This window comes from Macaca mulatta, chromosome 2, assembly GCF_049350105.2.
Source record: "Macaca mulatta isolate MMU2019108-1 chromosome 2, T2T-MMU8v2.0, whole genome shotgun sequence".
Lineage (NCBI taxonomy): Eukaryota > Metazoa > Chordata > Mammalia > Primates > Cercopithecidae > Macaca > Macaca mulatta.
Genome location: NC_133407.1, coordinates 121053959 through 121078393, shown reverse-complemented (window position 1 = coordinate 121078393; position 24435 = coordinate 121053959). Strand labels below are relative to the sequence as shown.

At 40.1% G+C, this 24435-nt stretch overlaps 1 protein-coding gene, 1 non-coding gene and 2 pseudogenes across 2 annotated transcripts in view; 3 read left to right on the top strand and 1 right to left on the bottom strand.

Annotated features, from left to right (window-relative positions):
* The window catches only part of DNAH12 (dynein axonemal heavy chain 12), a 251232-nt gene that overhangs the window by 25045 nt on the left and 201752 nt on the right, over positions 1 to 24435 (top strand). The window contains exons 5-8 of the mRNA XM_015130629.3: positions 9926 to 10007; positions 10202 to 10228; positions 22507 to 22696; positions 24278 to 24350. Coding sequence (XP_014986115.1) covers positions 9926 to 10007; positions 10202 to 10228; positions 22507 to 22696; positions 24278 to 24350 — 372 coding nt within the window. The remainder of the gene's footprint in view (positions 1 to 9925; positions 10008 to 10201; positions 10229 to 22506; positions 22697 to 24277; positions 24351 to 24435) is intronic.
* Positions 2461 to 6819, top strand: LOC144339255 (small ribosomal subunit protein eS8 pseudogene; annotated as a pseudogene).
* LOC106996894 (RING-box protein 2 pseudogene) lies at positions 10718 to 14261 on the top strand (annotated as a pseudogene).
* On the bottom strand, positions 20952 to 21057 carry LOC114676476 (U6 spliceosomal RNA). Its single transcript, XR_003727548.1, has one exon. It is a non-coding gene; the product is annotated as a U6 spliceosomal RNA (small nuclear RNA).

Below are 24435 nucleotides of genomic sequence, written 5' to 3'. Positions count from 1 at the left end.
AACCAGATAAGTAAACATGGACAAAGAATATGACTTTTTCTGTATAGCTTCAGACACTAGAAGTTACAAAGATACAGCTCAATATAAGAAATTTGTTTCTAAGAATATGAGCTAGCTGGCCAGGCATAGTGGCTTATGCCTGTAATCCCAGCACTTTGGGAGGCCAAGGCGGGTGGATCATCAGAGGTCAGGAGTTCGAGACCAGACTATCCAATATGGTGAAACCCCGTCTCTACTAAAAACACAGAAATTAGCCAGGCATGGTGGCATATGCCTATAATCTCAGCTACTTCGGAGGCTGAGGCAGGAGAATCACTGGAACCTGGGAGGCAGAGGCTGCAGTGATTAGAGATCACAGCACTGCGCTTCAGTCAGGCAACTGAGCCAGACTCTGTCTCAAAAAAAAAAAAAAAGAGTTTGCTAACAATAAATTGGGTTGCCTCAGAAAGTGATCATGGTAGTGGGGTGGGGGAACAGAGCAAGATGGTGTAACAGAAGGCTCCACTGAACATACCCCCCAACAGACACAAAATTTAACAACTGTCTATGTACAATAAAACACCTTTGTAAGAACCAAAAATCAGATAAGCACTCACAATACCTTGTTTTAACTTCATATTACTGAAAGGGGCACTGAAGTGGGCGGGAAAGACCGTCTTGAATTGCTGACACCAATCACCTCCCATCCCAGCAGTGGCTGTGTGGCACGGAGAGAGAATCTGTGCACTTGGGGAGGGAGAGTGCAGTGATCGTGAGACTTTGCATTGAACTCAATGCTGCCCTGACACAGTGGAAAGCAAAACTGAGCTGAACTCAGCTGATACCTGGCCACAGAGGGAGCATATAGGCCAGCCCCAGGCAGAGGAGAATTGCACATCTCAGTTGTCAAAACTTGAGCTCTGGCAAGCCTCATCATGGAGTGCTAAAGTGCCCTAAATAAACTTGAAAGGCAGTCTAGGCCACAAGGACTGCAACTCCTAGGTGAGTTCTAGTGCTGAGCTGAGCTCATATCCAGTGGACTGCAGGGGCACATGACCTACTGAGACACCAGCAGGTGCCGTTAAGGGAGTACTTGTGCCACTCCTGTCCTAACCCCAACCCCAGGCTGCACAGTTTGCAGCTCCAAAAGAGACCCTTCTTCTGTATGAAGAGAGGAGAGGGAAGAGCAAAGAGAATTTTGTCTTGCATCTGGGATACCAGCTCAGTCATGGTAGGATAGGGCACCTGCAGAGTCATGAGGTCCCCATTCTGGGCCCTAGCTTCTGGATTGCATTTATTGGCACATCGTTGGCCAGAAGGGAAACTGCTGCCTTGAAGGGAAAGACACAGTCATAGCAGGACCCATCATTAACTGACTAAAGAACCCTTGGGCCTTGAATAACCATCAGCAATACTCAGGCAGTACACTGTGGGCCTTGAGTGAGACTCTGAGACAAGCTGGCTTGTCTGAAATTATCCAGGTAAGGCCAAGCACATTCACAGCTGTGTTGGCTATGGTGAGAGACGCCATCTGCTTGAAAAAAGCAGAGGAAAAAGTAAAGGGAAATTTGTCTTGCATCTTAGGTACCAGGTAGGGCACAGTGGGGTAGAGCACCAAGTGGGCTCTTGGGGTCCCTGATTCTAGGCCTTGGCTCTTGTGGCATTTCTGGACCTGCCCTGGGCCAGAGGGGAGCCCACTGCCCTGAAGGGTGAGTCCCAGGCCAGGCAGCATTCACCACAAACTGACTGAAGAGCGCTTGGGCCTTAAGTGAGCATTGGGAGTAGCCTGGCAGGGATCCCTATGGGCCTGTGGTGTTGGTGGCCATGGGGTGAGGTTCCTCTGCCTGTGGAAAGGCGGGGGAAAAGTGGGAAGAACTGAGTCTCACGGTTCAAGTGCTAGCCCAGCGGCAGTATAATAAGACACCAGGTAGATTTCTAAGGTTTTTGACTCTAGTCCGTAGCTCCCAGTTGGGATCTCTGGACCCACCTGGGGTTTGCGGAACTCACCACCTGAAAGGGAGGGACAGAAGCCTGTCTTGCTTCACCACCTGCAGATTGTAGAGACCTACGGCTTTGAGTGAACATAGGTGGTAGCCAGGTAGTGGATACAGTGGGTCTTGGGCAAGACCCAGTGCTATGCTGGCTTCAGATCTGACCCAGCACGGTTGAGTGGTGGTGGCCATAGTAGTGCTTGTGTCATCCCACCTCCAGCTCCAGGCAGCCCAGCACACAGAGAGAGGCTGTGAATGTTTGGGAGAGAGTAAGGGGAAAAAAACAAGAGTTTCTGCCTGGTAATCCAGAGAATACTTCTGGATCTTATCCATGACCACAAAGTGATACTTCTATGAGTCTGCAAGAACCACGATGTTACTGGGCTTGGGGTAGTAACACCAAGGGACTTGGGTGTTGTGATCTAAGCCTAATGCAGAGATGGCTTAGATCACAACACCCAAGTCCCTTCAAATACCTGGAAAGCCTTCCTAAGAAGGACAGATACAAATAAGCCCAGACTGCGAAGACTACAGTAAGTACCTAACTCTTCAGTGCCCAGACACTGAGGAACTTCTACAAGCATCAACGCCATCCAGAAAAACATGACCTCACCAAACTAAATAAGGCACTAGGAACTAATCCTGGAGAAACAAAGATATGTCACCTTTCAGACAGATAATTCAAAATAGCAGTTTTGTGGAGACTCAAAGAAATTCGAGATAACACAGAGAAAGAATTTCAAACTATATCAGATAAACTTAAGGAGATTGAAATAATTAAAAATCAAGCAGAAATTCTGGAGTTGAAAAATGCAATTGAAATACTGAAGAATGGATCAGCGTTCTTTTAATAGCAGTTTTAATGACAGAATTGATCAAGCAGAAAGAATTAGTGAACTTGAAGACAGGCTATTTGAAAATACACAGAGGAGACAAAAAAAAAAGAATAAAGAAGAATGAAACATGCCTACAAGATCTAGAAAATAGCCTCCAAAGGGCAAATCTAAGAGTAATTGGCCTTAAAGAGGAGGTAGAGAAAGAGACAGGATAGAAGGTTTATTCAAAGAGAGAGTATCCGAAAACTTCCCAAACTTCGAAAAAGATAATTGACATTCGAGTACAAGAATGTTATCAAACATCAAGCAGATTTAACATTTAACCCAAAGAAGAATTTTTTTTTTTTTTTTTGAGATGGAGTGGAGTCTTGCTCTGTCACCCAGGCTAGAGTACAGTGGTGCGATCTCAGCTCACTGCAACCTCTGCCTCCTGGGTTCAAGTGATTCTTCTGCCCCAGCCTCCTGAGTAGCTGGGATTACAGGCACATGCCACCACACCCTGCTAATTTTTTTGTATTTTTAGTAGAGTTGGGGTTTTGCCATGTTGGCCAGGTTGGTCTCGAACTCCTAACCTCAAGTTATCCACCTCCCTCAGCCTCCTAAAGTGCTGGGATTACAGACATGAGCCACCATACCTGGTCCCTCAAGGCATTTAATAATCAAACTCCCAAAGCTCAAAGAGAAAGAAAGGATCCTAAAAGCAGCAGGAGAAACAACATACAATGGAACTCCAGTATGTCTGGCAGCAGACTTCTGTGGAAACCTTACAAGCCAAGAGAAAGTGGAATGAGATATTTAAAGTACTGAAGGAACCTTAGATTACTGCATCTGGAAAAAATATGCTTTAAACATGAAAGAGAAATAAAGACTTTCCTAGACAAACAAAAGCTAAAGGATTTCATCAACATCAGACCTGTCTTACAAGAAATGCTGAAGAAAGTACTTCAATCAGAAAGAAAAGGATATTAATGAGCAGTAAGAAATCATCTGAAAGTACAAAACTCACTGGTAATATTAAGTACAGAGAAAAAACACAGAATATAACACTAACTGTGGTATGTAAACTACTCTTTAAGTAGAAAGACTAAAAGATGAACCAATCAAAATAATAACTATAACAATTTTCCAAGACATAGACAGTACAGGTGCCAAGCAATGGGCTTCTCTCAGGACATCTGGCATAAGTGCTGCAAGACAGGGGCAAGAGTAAGCCCTCCCACAAGAAGTGGAAGTATTATCTGGAGTGCCCCGCTGCCAACAACAAGATTGGCCCCCGCTGCGTCCACACAGTCCGTGTGCAGGGACGTAACAAGAAATACCATACCTTGAGGCTGGATGTAGGGAATTTCTCCTAGGGCTCAGAGTGTTGTAGATACAAAACAAGGATTATCAATGTTGTCTACAGTGTGTCCAATAACAAAATGGTCCATACCAAGATGCTGTTGAAGAACTGCATCATGCTCAGTGACAGCACACTCTACTGACAGTGGTGCAAGTCCCAGTGTGCATTGTCCCTGGGCAGCAAGAAGGGGGCCGAGCTGACTCCTGAGGAGGAAGAGATTTTCAATAAAAAACAATCTAAAAAAATTTAGAAGAAAAATATGATGAAAATAAAAAGAATGCCAAAATCAGCAGTCTTCTGGAGGAACAGTTCCAGCAGGGCAAGCGTCTTGCGTGCATCACATCAAGGCCAGAACAGTGGGGCCCAGCAGATGGCTATGTGCTAGAGGCCTGGGAGTTGGAGTTTTATCTTTGGAAAATCAAGGCCCAGAAAGGCAAATAAATCCTCATCCTTTCTTTGCTTATGTAATAAAGGTGTTTATTGTTCTGTAACAAGAAAAAAAAAAGACATAGAAAGTATCATAAGATATAAATAGAAACAACAAAAAGTTAAAAAGCAGGGTGATGAAATCAAGCTGTGTAGAGTTTTTATTACTGGCTGGGCATGGTGACTCATGCCTGTAATTCCAGCACTTTCGGGTGCTGAGGCAGGTGGATCACTTGAGTCCAGCAGTTGGAGACCAGCCTAGGCAACATAGAGAAACCCTATCTCTACAAAAAATACAAAAAGTTAGCTGGGCATGGTGGTGCATGCCTGTAGTTCCAGTTACTCAGGAGGCTGAGGAAGGAGGATTGCTTGAGCCCAGGAGGCAGAGGTTACAATGAGCCAAGATCATACCACTGTACTCCAGCTCGGGTGTCAGAATGAGACCCTGTCTAGAAAAAAAAAAAAAGTTTTTATTACTTTTCTTCTTTTTGCTTATTTGTTTGTTATCCAAGCAATATTAAGTTGTTATCAGCATAACATAATGGGTTTTAGTATTTGCAAACCTCATGGTAACCTCACAATGGATACACAAAAAATAAAAAGCAAGAAATTATATCATACCACCAGAGAAAATCACCTTCAATAAAGGAAGACAGGAAGGAAGGAAAGAAGGAAGAGAAGATCACAAAACCAGAAAACAAATAACAAAATGGCAGGAGTAAGTCCTGCCATTACACTGAATGTAAATGGCCTAAACTTTCCAATTAAAAGACACAGAATGGCTGAATGGATAAAAAAACAAGACCCAGGCCAGGCATGGTGGCTCACTCCTATAATCCCAGCACTTTGGGAGCACACCGTGACCAGCCCAACAGAATTAATATTGTTAAAGTGTCTTTACTACCCCCCAAATATCTACAGATTCAATGCAATCTCTATCAAAATACCAATGACATTCTTCACAGATATAGACGAAACAATCCTAGGCCGGGTGCACTGGCTCACGCCTGTAATCCCAGCATTTTGAGAGGCCAAGGTGCGTGGATCACCTGAGGTCGGGAGTTCGAGACCAGCCTGACCAACATGGAGAAACCCTGTTTCTACTAAAAATACAAAATTAACTGGGCATGGTGGTGCATGCCTGTAATCCCAGCTACTCAAGAGTCTGAGGTAGAAGAATTGCTTGAACCCAGGAGGCGCAGGTTGTGGTGAGCCAAGATCATGCTATTGCACTCCAGCCTGGGCAACAAGATTGAAACACTGTCTCAAAAGAGAAAAAAAAGACCTAAATCTAAGGCTATGAAACTACTACAAGAAAACAACTGGGTGAAACTCTCCAGAATATTGGAGTGGGCAAAGATTTCTTGAGTAATACCCCATGAATATAGGCAACAAAAGCAAAAATAGACAAATGGGATCATATCAAGTTAAAAAGCTTCCTCATAGCAAAGGTAATAACAACGTGATGAGACAACCCATAGAATGGGAAAAAATATTTGCAAACTACCCATCTGACAAGGGATTAATAACCATAATATATAAAGAGCTCTAACAACTCTAATAAGTTTGGATGTGTGACTCCACTGAAATCTCATGTTGAATTGTATTCCTCAGTTTTGGAGGTGGGGCCTGGTGGGAGGTGATTGGATCATGGGGGTAGATTTCTCATAAATGGTTAAGCACCATCCCCTTGATGCTGTCCTCACGATAGTGAGTTCTCGTGAGATCTGGTTGCTTCAAAGTGTGCCTCCCATCCCTGCTCTTGCTTCTGCTTTCACCATGTGACATGCCTGCTCTTCCTTCACCTTCTACCATGATTATAAGCTTCCTGAGGCCTCCCTAACAGCAGATGCTGCTATGCTTCCTGTGCAGCCTGCAGAACCAGGAGCCAATTAAACCTCTTTTCTTTATAAATTACCCAGTCTCAAGTATTGCTCTTTTTTTAAAATTTCCTTTTTCTTTTTTTGTTTTTGGAAACAAAGTCTCACTAAGTTGCCCAGTCTAGTTTCAAACCCTTGGGCTCAAACAATCCTCCTGCCATGGCCTCCCAAAGGACTGGAATTACAGGCATGAGTCACCACACCTGTCTTAGTTATTTATAGCAATGCAAGAATGGCCTAATACAAATTCTGTAGGAAAAAAAATCTAATAATCCGATTTAAAAATAGGCAAAAGATCTAAATGGGACATTTCTTAAAAGAAGACATGAAAATAGCAAACAGGGGTGGATCTCCTGAGGTCAGGAGTTCGAGACCAGCCTGGCCAACATGGTGAAACCCTGTCTCTACTAAAAATACAAAAATTAGCTGGGCGTGGTAGTGGGTGCCTGTAATCCCAGCTACTCAGGAGGCTGAGGCAGGAGAATCACTTGAACCTGGGAGGCAGACGTTGCAGCGAGCTGAGATCGTGCTACCCGCACCCCAACCTGGGTGACAGAGCGAGACTCTGTCTCAAAAAAAAAAAAAAACTCTGGGAGGTCGAGGCGGGTGGATCACGAGATCAGAAAATTGAGACCATACTGGCCAGCATGGTGAAACCCCATCTCTATTAAAAATACAAAAATTAGCTGGGCGTGGTGGCACGCACCTGTAGTCCCAGCTACTTGGGAAGCTGAGGCAGAATAGCTTGAACCAGGGAGTCGGAGGTTGCAGTGAGCTGAGATCACGCCACCACGCTCCAGCCTGGCGACAGAGCCAGACTCCGTCTCAAAAAACAAAAACAAACAAGAAACAAACAAAAAAATGATTTGGAAACAACCTAAGTGTCCATAAACAGATGAATGGGCTGCTCTGTCTATGGAGTAGCCATTCTTTTGTTTCTTTACTTCTCTAATAAACTTGCTTTAAAAAAGAAAACAAAACAAAAACAAAGAACCCAGATGAATGGATAAAGAAAATGTGGTACATACACATAATGGAGTGCCATTCAGCCATAAAAAAGAATGAGAACCTATCATTTGCAACAACATGGGTGGTCATTATGTTAAGTGAAATAAGGCAGGCACAGAAAGACAAACATTGCATGCTTTCACTTATCTGTGGGCACTGAAAATTAAACTCATTCACTTATCTGTGGGTGCTAAAAATTAAACTCTTTGAATTCATGGAGATAGATTATAGAAGGATGGTTACCAGAGACTGTGAAGGGTAGTCGGGGAGATGAGGGGAGGGAATTGGGGATGGTTAATGGGTACAAAAAGAGAAAAAGGGCGGGGCACAGCGGCTCACGCCTGTAATCCCAGCACTTTGGGAGACCGAGACAGGTGGATCACTTGAGGTCAGGAGTTTGAGACCAGCCTGGCCAACATGATGAAACCCCATCTCTACTAAAAATACAAAAAATTAGCCGGGCCTAGTAGCCTGAGCCTATAATCCCAGCTACTTGGGAGGCTGAGGCAGGAGAATCACTTGAACTGGGTGGCAGAGGTTTTGGTGAGTCGAGATCATGCCACTGCACTCCAGCCTGAGGGACAGAGCGAGACTCTTGTCTCAAAAAAAAAGAGACATAGTATTTGCTAGCATGACAGGGTAACTATAATAAAAAATAATTTAATTGTATATTTTAAAATAACTAAAAGAGTATAATTGAATTGTTTGAAACACAAAGGATAAATGCTTGAGGCGATGGATACCCTATTTACCTTGATATTATTATTATGCATAGCATGGTTGTATCAAAACATCTCATGTAACCCATAAATGCATATACCTACTATGTACCCACAAAAATTTAAAAAATAAAGTCATGACTGCCACCTCTCTTCCAACATCCCCGCCCATCTCACAGTACTCTCATGGTTCTCTCAAGCTGTGCCCCTGGAGTCCCAAGGGTACAGCTTGATATTGCTGAGAGGAATCATCTATTAGGTAAGGTACTAAACTAGATATGCAAGATCATTTCCAGATATGCTATTCTGATCATTTATTCAACAGATTCTTATTGAGCTCCTACATCTTGATGGATACTATTTAAGTGGTGTGGCGAAAGCAGTGAGCAAAACAGACATGGTCCTTCTTTATGCCATCTACCAATCTATGGTTTTATGGCTCCAGTGGATGCCCTTTCCTTCAGATTTTTTTTTCTTTTTTTTTCTTTTGGTTCTCTTCTTACCTATCTGATGGTATCTCCTTTGCTCATTCAATTGTTGTTTTTCCTCATTCCTGTCATACTTGACACCCTCCAATCTTTTCTGAATTCTCTTTTAAATTCCCTTGTATGCTTTTTTCTTTGGCCATCTCTTCTAGTATATCTAGCCTTATAGACTATTAGATTTGTCTTCCTAAATATGTTTCCAAGCTCAAAACCTCTCGATTACTCGTCATTGTCTATTGGATTAAAAAGCTTGTTTTTGAGGCCTTTAGCTGGATATTTCAATCCACTTCTCCAGACTTATCTCCACTTGACACTGTCACCTTTGGGTGGATTGGACGACCCCTGCTTCCTTTTTCCTCCTTTGATCCTTTCCTTGCCTTCCTGTTCCTTGGGGTCTTTGTTTTTTAGATCCCAGGAAAACTATGTCTCCACCTGAAATCCTCTCTTTCATTTAAAGCTCATTGCTAATGGTAACATGTGTATGTGGCCTTCACAGATGAAAGTGAACTTGTCCCCTCTCTGAACCACAGGGTACCTGTATGGCACTGTTTTTCTTCTCAGTCAGTTCATCAGTCCTTGAGATTTGTTGTTATATTTTAATAGGATCTAGTATTGTTATTTGCATAATATAGGTATTCAGTAAATATTTATTGACAGATTAATGGATTACACAATAGGATTATACAACTTAATTTAAAGAGAAAATTATATCTTATGGATGTAAAAAATCTATAAGCAGTTTTGAAGGTAAACTGTTTCTTGAGCAGCTACTATGTGCCAGGTACTGTTCTAGGCACTGAGGATAACCACAGTGAATAAAACAGTTTACAAAATATTGTATAAAAATGATGGTAAGTGCTTTGAAGCAAGATAAATGAGGATAAAATGGATGGATAACGAAGGAGGTGCTACTTAACATAGGGGATACAGGGAGGCTTCTCTGACAGACTGGCAGACATTTGAACAGAGATACATATAAGAGCCCACTATCCATTGGGATTAATTTAAAAATGGTCAGTAAGTTATACTTGAAAAAATTTGATTTTGATTTTTATTCTCACCCTGTTACATATATATGCATTATTTAAAAATTAAGGTCTCATTGATAATGTCTATTGGGATTTGTTTCTCATAAAAAAATACAGTAAGATAACTCTTGAATATCTCTTAGTATAGTTGGAAAAATGCTAAAATTGTAATGTTTTAGTAACTTACGATAATGTTATCAAGAGAGTCATATTTCTAACTATAAATTTCAGAATTGATGGAGCCAAAAGAAATTTAGACAGAACACTGGATAAAAGAACACCTCTATTACCACCACCTGATTATCCTCAAACTGTAAGTTTATGTTTTCTCTTTAAAAAGTTTATCCTTAGATCATTTTAATTTGTAGTTAAGACAATCTCAATATAACTGGTGTTTTTAAAAGGAATAATAAATATATTTAAAACTATATATTTAATTTTTAAACAATTTAAATTAATTTTAAAATGTTCTCCTTGATTTAATTATATCTTGTTTGTTTTTGACAGATGACCAGTGAAATCAAAAAAAAAGGAGTGAGTTCAAGTTTTTATATTTCTTGTTTGAAAATGTTAAATAAGTTATTGCAAAGTAGTTTCTTCTAAGACCACCTGCTAAGTCCCATTCTAGAAAACAAATAAATTTAGAAACTGAGGTTTTTATTTTCTTTTCCCAAGGGAACAAACATGGCATGAACAACAATATGGCAATATAGATTTTTGTTTTGTTTTGTTTTGTTTTAGACAGGGTCTTGCTCTGTCACCAAGGCTGGAGGGCAGTGGTGCGATCTTGGCTCACTGCAGCCCCACCACTCGGGCTCAAGCAATCCTCCCACCTCAGCCTCCTGAGTAGCTGGGACTGCAGTCACATGCCACCATGCTTGGATACTTTTTAAAATTATTTGTAGAAATGAGATATCACTATATTGCCCAGGCTGGTCTTGAACACCTGGACTCAAGTGATCCTCCCACCTTGGCCTCTCAAATTGCTAGAAATACAGGTGTGAGCCACTGTGCCCGACCAATATGGGTTTTAAGAATTACATTTTTGTTGGCATTCACTATTTGCAGATTAATTATGTAAATATTTTCATTCTTATTCCAAACAACTGAAAAAAACTCAAAGTGGCAGTTATAAAGGAAATCCATCTCTCTTTTTCATTAGGGTAATAATTGAGTATTCTAATATTGATATAATGATATAGTAGCCACTCAGCAAATATGTATTGAGAATCTGTTATGTGCTAGCTACATGCTAGGTGCTAGAGATTAAAAAAAAAAGAAAAAGACACTGACTGCATGAGTGACAACAGGGGACTATGATATGATTGGTGGAAAGACAAAAACGTAAAATTTCTTTACTAGCAAAGCATAACAGAAACATACGGAGCTGGAGACATGAAAGAGGAAATCATGCAGCATGTTTTCAGATGGGATATAAGCTTCTCAAGTCCCTTAAAATTCACTTTGGGGGATAGAGACTGAAGATGTGAATTCAGCCTCTATGAATTTAGGAGATTTGGAAGAAACTCTTTTTAGCTTTTCCTGGTTTTGGTTTTGGTTTTCAAAATGCTCTTCTTCCTCCTTACCTGGCCACCCAACATTTCTGGAGAATTTGAATGTTGATCTTTCTTTTTACTAGGTATAATTACTGATACACAACAATCCCAAAACATTAATAAATATTTAATGTATAAATTGCCAAATGTATTTAATATTTTTGTGTATGTGTTTAGTATCCTCATTGTTCCTAGCCAGGAATACAGTAATTCACAACTGAGCCCACTGCTCTTGGCAATATGGCTTCTAGGAATTCCATCACTTCATCATGAATGTCACCAGTAACTACTAACTGCCAAATTCAAAGGATATTTTTTATTTTATTTATTTATTTTTTTGAAATGGAATCTCACTCTGTTTCCCAGCCTAAAGTGCAGTGGTGCAATCTTGGCTCACTGCAACCTCCATCTTCCGACTTCCAGTGATTCTCCTGCCTCAGCCTCCCGAGTAGCTGGGATTACAGACATGTGCCACCACGCCTGGCTAATTTTTGTATTTTTAGTAGAGATGGGGTTTCACCATGTTGGCCAGGCTGACCTCGAGCTCCTGACCTCAGGTAATCAACCCATCTCAGCCTCCCAAAATGATGGGATTACAGGTGTGAGGCATCTTGCCTGGCCAAAAGATATTTTTTCTATACCTCTCTCTTGGACCTCCAACTGTCTTTTTTTTTTTTTTTTTTTGGGACAGTCTCCCTCTGTCAGCTAGGCTGGAGTGCAGTGGCGCGATCTTGGCTCACTGCTACCTCTGTCTCCTGGGTTCAAGTGATTCTCCTGCCTCAGACTCCTGAGTAGCTAAGATTACAGGCGCCTGCCACCACACCCAGCTAATTTTTTAATTTTTAGTAGAGAAAGGGTTTCACCATGTTGGCCAGGCTGGTCTTGAACTCCTGACCTCCGGTGATCCACCTTGGCCTCCCAAAGTGCTGGGATTACAGGAGGAGCCCCCGTGCCCAGCCTCCACCTGTCTTTAAAAAAAACTTTGATCAGTGGAACGGAATAGATGACCCATAAATAGACTCACACAAGTGTATATAGCCAGCTGATTTTTTCTTTTTTCTTTTTCTTTTTCTTTTTTTTTAGAGATGGGGGTCTCTCTTTGCTGCCCAGGCTAATCTTGAGCTCCTGGGCTCAAGTGATCCTTCTGCCTCAGCTTCCTGAGTAGCTGAGACTACAAGAGCATGCCACCATCCCCCCAATTTTTGACTAAGTTGCGAAAATCATTCGGTGGAGGAAGAATAGTCTTTTCAACGAATGGGGGGAAAGCAATTGGATATCCATAAAATAAAAAAACCTCAGCCTAAACCCCCCACCTTGTACAAAAATTAACTAAAGTTGATCATAGATGTAAATGTAAAACATAAAACTATAAAAAAATTAGAAAAAGGCATAGGAGAAACATAAACTATAAAACTTTTAGAAAAACCTAGCCTAGGGCAAAGAGTTTTTAGGTATGTCCTCAAAAGCACAATCCAGATTTTTTTTTTTTTTTTTTTTTTTTTTTTGAGACTCAGTCTCACCTTGTCACCCGGGCTGGAGGGCAATGGCGTGATCTCGGCTCACTGCAACCTCCGCCTCCCCGGTTCAAGCGATTCTCCTGACTCAGCCTCCCACAGAAAATTTTTAAAAACTCAGTAAATTAGACTTCATCAAAATTAAAAGCTATTGCTCAGTGAAGGACCCTGTTAAGAGGATGAAAAAACAAGCTACACACTGGGAGAAAATATTCACAAATCGCCTATCCAACAAAGGACTTGTATCTAGAATATATAAGGAACTCTTTAAACTCAACAGTATGAAAGCAAAAATCTGATTAGAAAATGGGTAAAAACGGCCAGGCGCAGTGACTTACGCCTGTAATCCAAGCACTTTGGGAGGCCGAGGAGGGCGATTCGAGACTAGCCTGGTCAACACGGTGAAACCCCGTCGCTACTAGGAATACAAAATTAGCTGGGTGTGGTGGCACACACCTGTAACCTCAGCTACTAGAGGGGCTGAGGCAGGAGGATCGCTTGAACTCCGGAGGCAGAGGTTGCAGTGAGCCGAGATTGCGCCACTGCACTCCAGTCTGGGCTACAAGAGCGAAACTCCGTCTCAAAAAAGGAAGGAAAATAAAATGGGTAAAAGAAAAATAGGGTGACGCTGTAGCCCGTCGGGAGGCCCCACAGAGCCGCCACAGCCTCCAGCTTTCCCCAACCAAATGTCTCCGCCATCGGCTCCGCGGCGCTACCACGGCAGACGTGGAAGACGGCGAGGAACCCTACGCTCTGACCTCTCAGTCCAGGAGCGCAGGCTCCAAGTCGGGGGGCGACAAGATGTTCTAGCTCAAGAAGTGGAACGCGGTGGCCGTGTGGAGCTGGGACGGGGAGTGTGTTACGTGCGCCATTTGCAGAGTCCAGGTGATGGATGCCTATCTCAGATGTCAAGCTGAAAACAAACAAGAGGACTGTGTTGTGGTCGTGGGAGAATGTAATCATTCCTTCCGCAACTGCTGCATGTCCCTGTGGGTGAAACAGAGCAATCGCTGCCCTCTCTGCCAGCAGGACTGGGTGGCCCAAAGAATCAGCAGATGAGAGTGGTTAGAAGCCTTCTTAGTGCAGTTGTTCAGAGCCTGGTGGATCTTGTTATCAAGTGCCCTTGGAAGGCTAGAACACTCCAGGGGATTAATTCTTCAAATAGGAGTCGATGGATCTGTGGTCCTTTGGGACTCATCAAAGGCTTGGTTTAGCATTTTGCCAGCTTTATTTTCAGAAATTCTCAGCAATTAAGAATATGATTTATTAAAGATGATCCTTTCTACCTCTGTGGTATGTGTCACACACATAGCTTAGAAGTGCTATAAAAAAGGAGAGAACTCCAAATTGAATCACCTTTGTAATTTACCCATTTCTATACAACAGGTTGTGGAAGCAGTTTCATTCAGAGGAGAACTTTTTGCATGCTTATGGTTGATCTGTTAAAAAAAAGAATGTTATAGTAACAAATAAAGTGCCTCCTCCCAAAAAAAGAAAGATATGAATAGACATTTTACCATAGAGGATATATGGATGGCAAATAAGCATGCAAAAGATGTTCAACATCATTAGCTGTTATGCTAATACAAATTAAAACCATGATTCATTTTCACTACATACCTGTTAGAATGGCTGAAATAAAAAACAGTGACAATTTCAGCTGACTTTTGACACCACTGACCATTTATTTCCTTTCTAACATTCCCTTGTATTTATTCATCTGGTTCTCTATTAATTTCTCTGTTATCTCCATGGGTTCCTCTTCCTTGACTGGCTGTAGTCACTCGTCTCTTTCCTTGAACCTCCCTGGATGATTCTCTCCTTTTCTGATTTCAACTACCTTTCATATATTGATGACTCCTGGAGACTTTTTTGCACAAATACATCAGATTCAACGTGTCAAAAAAATAAGACCACAAGCTTCCTCCATAAGACTCTTTTTGCTCATTTTCTATTCTAGTTGTTATCACCATCTATCCGGTTACTCATGCTTAAAATACCTGAATCTGAACTTCTTTTTCCCCCTCCCCAACTACCTCCCTCCCATATACTTAGTCCCCAAGAGCTCTATATAGTTCTCAAAACAGTAATTTTCTTGTCCTAGCCTTAGCTTAAAGCTTCATCTCGTCTTGACCACAGTAGCCAACAGCAGCTTCTTTTCTTTTTTCTTTTCTTTTCTTTCTTTTTTTGAGACAGAGTAGTCTTGCTCTGCCACCCAGGCTGGAATGCAGTGGGGCAATCTAAGCTCACTGCAACTTCCACCTCCCAGGTTAAAGCAATTCTTGTGCCTCAGGCTCCCAAATAACTGGGATTACAGGCACATGCCACCGTGCCTGGCTAATTTTTTGTATTTTTAGTAGAGACAGGGTTTCACCATGTTGGCTAGGCTGGTCTCAAACTCCTGACCTCAAGTGATCCACCTGCTTCAGTTTCTCAAAGTGCTGGGATTACAGGTATGAGCCACCATGCCCGGCCAGGAATTGCTTCTTAATCAACTACTATGATATTGAGCACCAAAAATAGTTACTTAATGAATGATTGATGAATGAATAAATATAAAAACACATGTTCAGTAAAATATAACAACTGTTATAATAGAAGTGTGAAGAGACTACAGTGAGGGCATAATATAGAAAGTTTTAAAAAATTTTTTTCTGTTTTTTGAGACAGTTTCTCACTCTGTCACCCAGGCTGGTGTGCAGGGGAGTGATCTTGGCTTACTGCAACACCTGCTTCCCAGGCTCAAGCGATCTTCTAGCCTCAGCCTCCTGAGGAACTGGGACTACAGGTGCGAGGCACCACGCTCAGCTAATTTTTATTTTTTATTTTTTTGTAGAGATGGGATTTCCCCATGTTGCCCAGACTGGTCTCTCACTCCTGAGCTGAAAGGGATCCACCTGCTTTGACCTCCCAAAGTGCTGAGATTACAGGCATGAGCCACCATGCTAGGCCAGGAAGTTTTCAAGAAAAATTTTGAAAGTACATCACTTGACTTAGATAGTGTTTTGCTAAGGAAGATTATATACTTTAATTCTAAGGGTCAAATATATTTTTATTTTAGGAGATGAAATGGTTTTAGAAAGGTATAAATTAAATATACGTAATTAGAATAATGAATTTAAATTTCATTTTTTCTTTTTTCTGCAACAAAAACCACATTCAATAAATTTCCTTTCACTATATAGTCATATAATAATTTTATTCAAGCTTAGTTTTCTATATAACATTTCAGTGCTTGACCCTTACCTGCTTTCTAGAACTGCTATAGGTTTGGGGTATTGAGAAAATATCATCTTTGTCTGTATAATTTATTTATTCGTGAGATACTTAACAAATATCCATGCATACTTGATCCTGTGCTAGATGCTGAAGATTGATGGACAAGATGGACATATAAGCCCTTATGAAGCTTATACTTTAATGAGGAAGACATATAATAATCAAATAAACAAAATTTTTCTATTTTGTTTAATAAATAAAATTGTGGTAAGTACTTTGAAGAAAATACAGGGTAATATGGTCGATAGTGACTGGTGAGGGAGCGAGGCCATATTAGGCAGGTGGTTAGAGAAGGTATCCCTGAGGTGGTGACATTTATGGAAACCTGAATGGTAGGAAGGAGCCAGCCATGGAAAGACCTGGGGTTGAGAATTTCCCAACAGAGAGAACAGCTTAGTTTAAGTTACCTGAAGGAGAAAACAACTTGGTGTGTTCCAGGAACTGAAAGAAGGCCAGCTTGGCTAGAGCATGCTGATTGAACTCATGGGAAGGTATAAAATAAACTTGAAAAGGGGATCAGGAGCCAAATATGAGGGCCTTTTATAGGCTATGGTAAGGTGCTTGGATTTTACTCAGAGTGGCAATCAGAAGTCATTGGAGGATTCTACCCATGGGGATAACACAACTTGATTTACTTTTAATGATAAAAAGTCACTTTGACAATTATATGAAAAAGCCCACTTAGATTCTTTAGAAGATGGATTGTGGCTATGGCTAAAGTATAAAAGAAGAACCAGGTAGTTGTACAAGATAACAGTCTAGGTGAGAGAGAATAGTTTAGAGTGATAGCAATAGAGCTAGAGAGAAATTGTTAGACTCAGGATATATTTTGGATGTAAATGCGACAGGACTTTCAGATAGGGTGCATGTGGAGGGTGAGGAAAAGAGGAACCAAGGATGATTCTTAGGCTTTGGTCTGATTTTGCAGGGTAATTGGTGACACTTATTATTAAGATCATCTAGAGAGGAGGGAAGAGCTGGAGTAGCGAGAGGACCGAGTTCATTGCTAGACAGAGGTCAGCCCATTGATATAGTGAGGGATTGGGGACTATCACAAGACTTTTAAGATTAAGCAGTACATGGGCCAGGCATGGGGGCTCATGCCTGTAATCCCAGCACTTTGGGAGGCCGAGTCGAGTGGATCATGAGGCCAGGAGTTTGAGGCCAGCCTGACCAACATGGTGGAACCCCATCTCTAGTAAAAAGAAAAAAATTAGCTGGGCATGGTGGCCCACGCCTGTAATCCCAGCTACTCAGGAGGCTGAGGCAGGAACATCGCTTGAACCCAGGAGGTGGAGGTTGCAGTGAGCTGAGATTGCGCCATTGCACTCTAGCCTGGGGAACAGAGGGAGACTCCATCTGAAAAAAAAAAAAAAAAAAGATTAAGCAGTACATTAATGGAGTGGACATAGAAAATGTCTTTCTGTAAGAATTTTGGAGTGAGCAACTAATTGAAAAAAAATAAAAGTAAGAGACAAAAAATGTCCATCTAGGCTACACATTTTAAAAATCTTATTATCTCAAAATAATTTTAGACATACAAAAGAGTTGCAGAAAAGAGTACAAAGAATTCCCCTGTATGCTTTATCTGTTCCCATAATGTTAACGTCTTTGCCTGTAACAATGATTACTGTGGTTGTTGCCAAATAGTAATTTTTCTATCATTTCTTTTACATTTTTTGTTGGAATTCTGTAGTAAGAAAGAACTTTTAATTTTTTTCTTCATTTATTCATTCATTTAGATCAGTGTGGACTATAGATTTTCTTTTAACCATTAACTTATAATGTATTATTACTAATAATAATTATTATTTTTTAGAGATGGGGTTTTGCTCTGTTGCCCAGGCTGGAGAGCAGTGTTGTGATCATAGCTCACTGCAGCTTTGAACTCCTGGGCTCAAGCCATCCTTCCACCCCAGCCTCCTGAGTAGCTGGGATTACAGGCATGAGCCACAGGGCCTGGCTTTATTATTAATTTTGAAGTTCAATTGTTCCACCTTTGACCAGTGGGAGCCCTTAAAGTTGACTCTCGTCTTTTTTTACATAGCCCATCATTCTTTGAGCACGTCCTTACTTTCTGGCACAATGAGATGTTCCAGGATTATGCTATATATACTTTTTCTATTCTAGCCCTGTAATCAGTAATTTCTCCAGGGATTTTTGGCTCCTTTTGGTGGAGAATGGTATTTAAAAACCATGATATGTGTGTAAAATGTGCTCCTCGATACCGAGTGTCATTGCTTCCTGGCTTTCTCAGCAGAAGATCCAGAAAATAATTATTTCTCTCTCTCTCTCTCAAAACCCATGGATTCATACTGATACCTCCTATTCCAGTAACACCCCAGGGTTCATTCTAGCCTGTCCCCCTTTCTCTATGCATAGCTCCCTTCTCTGACAGTGAGGAATCTGGCTTTCATCCATTAGCCACAAGGTTTACTTATTTTGTTAAATCCTAGAGTATACATAAATAATTTCAAAATTACTGACTCGTACTACTGTGAAAAACAAACCTGCTCACCATAATTTAATTTCATCTATAGTCTTTTGTACTTAGCATAAGGATATATGGTTAAAATATTGTGTTCAGTATTGGTTAGTTCTACACTCCTTTTCAGTAGGTAATTATGAATACATTTTCAGCTAGGTAATTATTAATAACTTGAAATTCAGGTAGGTTCAGTGGTTCGTTTGTTTTCATTTGGAGTTTCTTTTCTCCCTTATTTATGTTGATATTTTTTACTTATACTTTGAGCAGGTAAAACAACAGCAAGATTTAAAATCAGAACTATACCAAAAGTACACCTCAGAGAAGCATCTCCCATCCCTTCTACTCTATTCCCATGCCCCCATACTTTCTACCTATTCCAAGCTACTCTTTCATATAACCAATGCCATTAATTTTTGATTTATCCTTTCTGTGTTTAATTTTTTACAAATGAGCAGGTATGTTTTCTTATTTCCTTTTATCTTATACAAAATGCATCATACTGTAGATACTCTTGGATTTTGCTTTTTGTTGTTTGTTTGTTTTTCTTTTTTCTTTTTTATTTATTTATTTATTTTTTTTTCTGAGACAGAGTCTTACTCTGTCACCCAGACTGGAGTGCAATGGCACAATCTCAGCTCACTGCAACCTCTGCCTCCCGGGTTCAAGCGATTCTCCTGCCTCAGGCTCCTGAGTAGCTGGGATTACAGGAGCCTGCCACCATGCCCAGCCAATTTTTGTATTTTTAGTAGAGACGGGGTTTCACCATGTGGGCCAGGCTGGTTTCAAACTCCTAATCTCAGGTGATCTGCCCGCCTCAGCCTCCCAAAGTGCTGAGGTTACAGGTGTGAGCCACTGCGCCTGGCCGCATTTTGTTTTTAACTTAATAATGTATCCTGGAAATCGCTCCACATCAATTTTTAGAGATCTTTCTCATTTTTCACCATTAGCTGCACAGAACACGAATGTATGCATCAGCCACTCTTAAATGTTTCCAGTATTTTGCTGCAATGAATACCTTGTATATGTGTGTTTTCATACTGTTGGAGGTATCGTTTTAATTTCTCTAAGTGGGATTTCAATATGTAGTGTTGTTAGATATTGCAAAATTTCTCTCCAAAATGTGCTAGCAATTTATGAGAGTGTTTGCTTCCCCATAGTTTCACAAAAGAATGTGGGGGTCATATTTTTAAAAAATTTTGTCAGTCTGATATGTGACAGCTGGTATCTCAGGGTAGTTTAAATTTGCTTTCTGTAATTATGAGTAAGATTATACATTTTAAAATATGGTTTAAGTGCCATTTCAATTATATTTTTATTGTGAAATGTTGGTTTATATCTTCTGCCCATATTTCTGTTGTAGTTTTGGTGTTATTTCCCCCTAAATGTTTACAAACTGTGATAAAATACACATAACATAAAATCATCTTAACCATTTTTAAGGGCACAGTTTAGTAGTATTTTCTTTTTTTTTAATTGTAATTTTTTAAATTTTAAGTTCCGGGATACATGTGCGGAATGTGCAGGTTTGTTACATGGGTATACGTGTGCCACGATGGTTTGCTGCACCTATTGACCCATCCTCTAGGTTCCCTCCCCTTGCCCTCCATCCCCCAATGGGCTCTGGTTTGTGTTGTTCCCCTCCCTGTGTCCATGTGTTCTCATTGTTCACCTCCCACTTATGAGTGAGAACATGCGGTGTTTGGTTTTCCGTTCCTGTGTTAGTTTGCTGAGGATGATGGCTTCCAGCTTCATCCATGTCCCTGTAAAGGACATGATCTCCTTCCTTTTTATGCCTGTGTAGTATTCTATGGTGTATATGTACCACTTTTTTTTTCTCCCGAGATGAAGTCTTGCTCTGTTGCCAGGCCGGAGTGCAGTGGGGTGATCTCGGCTCACTGCACTCTCTGCTTCCTGGGTTCAAGCAATTCTCTGCCTCAGCCTCCTGAGTAGCTGGGATTACAGGCACTCACCACCACACCTGGCTAATTTTTTTGTATTTTTAGTAGAGATGAGGTTTCACCATCTTGGCCAGGCTGGTCTTGAACTCCTGACCTTGTGATCCACCTGCCTCGGCCTCCCAAAGTTCTGGGATTACAGGCGTGAGCCACCATGCCCAGCCATGTACCACATTTTCTTTATCCAGTCTATCATTGATGGGCATTTGGGTTGGTTCCATGACTTTGCTATTGTAAATAGTGCTGCAATAAACCTATGTGTGCATGTGTCTTTATAGTAGAATGATTTATATTTCTTTGGGTGTATTCCCAGTAATGGGATTGCTGGGTCAAATGGTATTTCTGGTTCTAGATCCTTGAGAAATCGCCATACTGTCTTCCACAATGGTTGAACTAATTTACATTCCCACCAACAGTGTAAAAGCGTTCCTATTTCTCCACAGCCTCGCCAGCATCTCTTGTCTCAAAAATATGGAATGCTTCACAAATTTGTGTTCATCCTTGCACAGGGGCCGTGCTAATCTTCTCTGTATCATTCCAATTTTAGTATATGTACTGCCAAAGCGAGCACAGTTTAGTAGTATTTTCACATTCTTGTGCAGCGAATCTCCAGAACATTTCCATCTTGCAAAACTGAAACTCTGTGCTTCTTAAATAACAACTCCCCATTTCCTCTTCCCCGTAGCCCCTGGCAACTACTATTTTGTTTTCTGTTTCTATAAATTTAAATGCTTCATATAAATGGAATGATGCAATACTTGTTTTCTTGTGATTGGCTTATTTCACTTAGCATGATGTCCTTAAGGTTCTCCCATCCCCTAAATTTTAAAGCATTGTTTACACTTTGAGATGTATGTTGCAAATATTTTCTGCCAAATTGTCAATTGTCTTTTGACATTTTAAATTGTTTTTGTTATGCAAACCTTTATGTTTTTATGTAGTAAAAATTAATCTATCACTTGTTTCCTTTTTTGTATCTAGTATTTGAATCATAACTAGGAAGGTTTTTCCTATACTCAAATTATAAAAGACTTCATCTACGTTTTTCTTCATGATCCTTGTATAGTTTCATTGTTTAAGTTAAATTCTGGAGTTTAGTCTTATGTATGATGGAAGGTATGAATTATTTTATCTTTTTCCAAATGGCTAACCAGTTGTTCCAAATAGTTATTAAAACCTTCATATTTTTCCCAGTGTTTTGAGATGCCATGTTTATCATGTGCTAAATTTTCTGATATACTGGTATATTTTTGGACTTTCTGTTGTTTTCCACTGGTCTGTCTATTCATACACCTGTGCTACACCACACTTTCTGGTATGTTCTAATGTCTCCTAGGGCTAGCCCTCCATTGCAGATTTTCTTTCTCAGGGTTTTCTTGGCTGTTCTTGCATGTTTATTTTTCCACATGAACTTTAGGATCAACTTATTTAATTCCATAAAAATGTATGTAGATATTTTTATTGGTATTGTGTTAAATTAATTTTGGGAAAACTGAAATTTTCATGATGCTAAAATGTCTTTACTAAGATCAAGTGTCTTTTCATTCATTCATGTCTATTTTTAGTCAGACTATTCATTCTTATGGGAGAATTTGTGAAATTATATTATACTGCTATTGTACTGGAATATAATCTCAAGAGAGCATGGGCTTTGTTTTGTTCAGCTACTATGTACTCAGCGTTTAGAACAATGTCTGAATATTTGTTGAATCAGTGGATATATTATAATAATAAGTTAGATAATAAGGAATAATAAGTTAAAGAATCTTTGTTTTGCCTTGAGAAAATGAAGACTCTGCTAAGAATATTAATTTGGCAAGAATTAATCATAAATAAAGAAAAAGATAAAATGGTTTCTTTGTAGGATGTACTTTTGGATTAAACAGTTTTTATTCTGAAAATGTTATTTTTCAGAATATTTTTAATCTGAAAAAATGTTGTCTTAGGAAGAGAGAGTTCAGGAGTTACACTGAAATGATACAACCATGCAGAACGTTTAGTTTTTTTCTTATGTTCTCAGTTCAACTACATTTATATGAAGCAATGTGTAGAAAGTAGTCCTATAGTACCTATTCAGCAGGAATGGCTGGATCACATGTTAAGGCTGATACCTGAGTCTTTAAAGGAAGGGAAAGAAAGAGAAGAACTCCTTGAAAGTCTCATAAATGAGGTATCAAGTGACTTTGAAAACAGCATGAAGAGATATTTGGGTAAGTAGCATCTAACACACACCACGCTTCTGTCACCTTTGCCTCCCCCCAACCCCACTGAATCAAAAATAGAAATAAGCAAAATGAATAATGAACACTATATATTTAAACTATATCTATTTTTTTCTTTTCTTTGTCTTTTTTTCTTCGAGACACGATCTCTGTAGCCCAGGCTGGAGTGCAGTGGTGCTATTTCAGCTCACTGCAGCCTCCGCCTGCTGAGTTGAAGCGATTCCCCTACCTCAGCCTCCTGAGTACCAGGAACTTCAGGCACGCACCACTATGCCCAGCTGATTTTTTTATTTTTTGGTAGGGATGTGGTTTCACCATGTTGACCAAGCTGGTCTCGAACTCCTGGACTGAAGCCATCCGCTCATCTCAGTCTCCCAAAGTGCTGGGATTACAGACTGAACCACTCAGGCCAGCCCAAACTATTTGTATTTCTTAGATATGATTTTTATTTAAAGTTTTTATTTTGAGCCTATACTTAAGTCAAAATCCTTACAATTTAAGGGTACTTTTTGTATTTTTTTAAATTAGCTAACATCTCTTTGACTTTTTACTTTATGAGTTTAGCTATACTATTTATAGGTTTTCTAGAAAATACTAACGTGTTTTGGGAGATTTATTAGGGGTATAATCTGCTATTTTTTAGAATAAATTCTTTTCCTTTTTAAAAATTGACAAATAAAAATTGCATATAGTTATCATGTACAATACATTTTGAAATATGAAACATTGTGGAATAACTAAATTGAGCTAATTAATTGATGCATTTTTTCCCCATATTTACCATTTTTTGTGTGTGGTGGGAACACAGAATCTACTTTTGACAATTTTCAAGGATACAATAAATTGTTACTAACTAGTCACTATGTTTTATAATTGCTTTCTTTCTTTTCTTTTCTTTCTTTTTTTTTTTTTTTTTTGTGACGGAGTCTCACTCTGTTGCCCAGGCTAGAGTGCAGTGGTATAATCTCAGCTCAATGCAACCTCCACCTCCCAGGTTCAAGTGATTCTCCTGCCTCAGCCTCCCGAGTAGCTGGGACTACAGGTGCCTGCCACCATGCCCAGCTAATTTTTGTATTTTTAGTAGAGATGGGGTTTCACCATGTTGGTCAGGCTGGTCTCGAACTCCTGACCTCAGGTGATCTGCCCTCCTTTGCCTCCCAAGGTGCTGGGATTACAGGCATGAGCCACCGTGCTCGGCCTCCATGTTATATAATCTCTTGAACTTGTTCCCTCCTATCTAACTGAAATTTTGTAGCCTGTGACTAACATTCCAGTCCCTGGTAGCCACCATGAAATGCACTTTTTTTAAGTGGCCATGCTAGTGACTTTTGAGTAGATGGAATGCAAAAAACTGAGATCTTATTAAAGCTTTTATTTATCTGAACTCTCCTCTAAAGTAAGGCCAAAATAGTACCAATAACTTGATTTTGTTTCAAATAAAGGAGTTTTTTCTTACATTCCTTTTAATGCATAGTAAACTATACCATCCAAAATCAAAAGTTAGAAACTTCGATATTAATAGATTGTGCAGAGATTTTCAAGAAGCATTAATATATCCATGTATTTTAGTGCAGAGCGTTCTTGTGAAACCACCAGTTAAATGGCTTGAAGATGAAGGAGGTCCTTTACCTGAATCTCCTGTGTGAGTAAATAAGTTTACAAACAGTACTTCATACAATTTTTGATATAGATTAAAAATAAACTGATCTTATATTCAAGTCTACAGT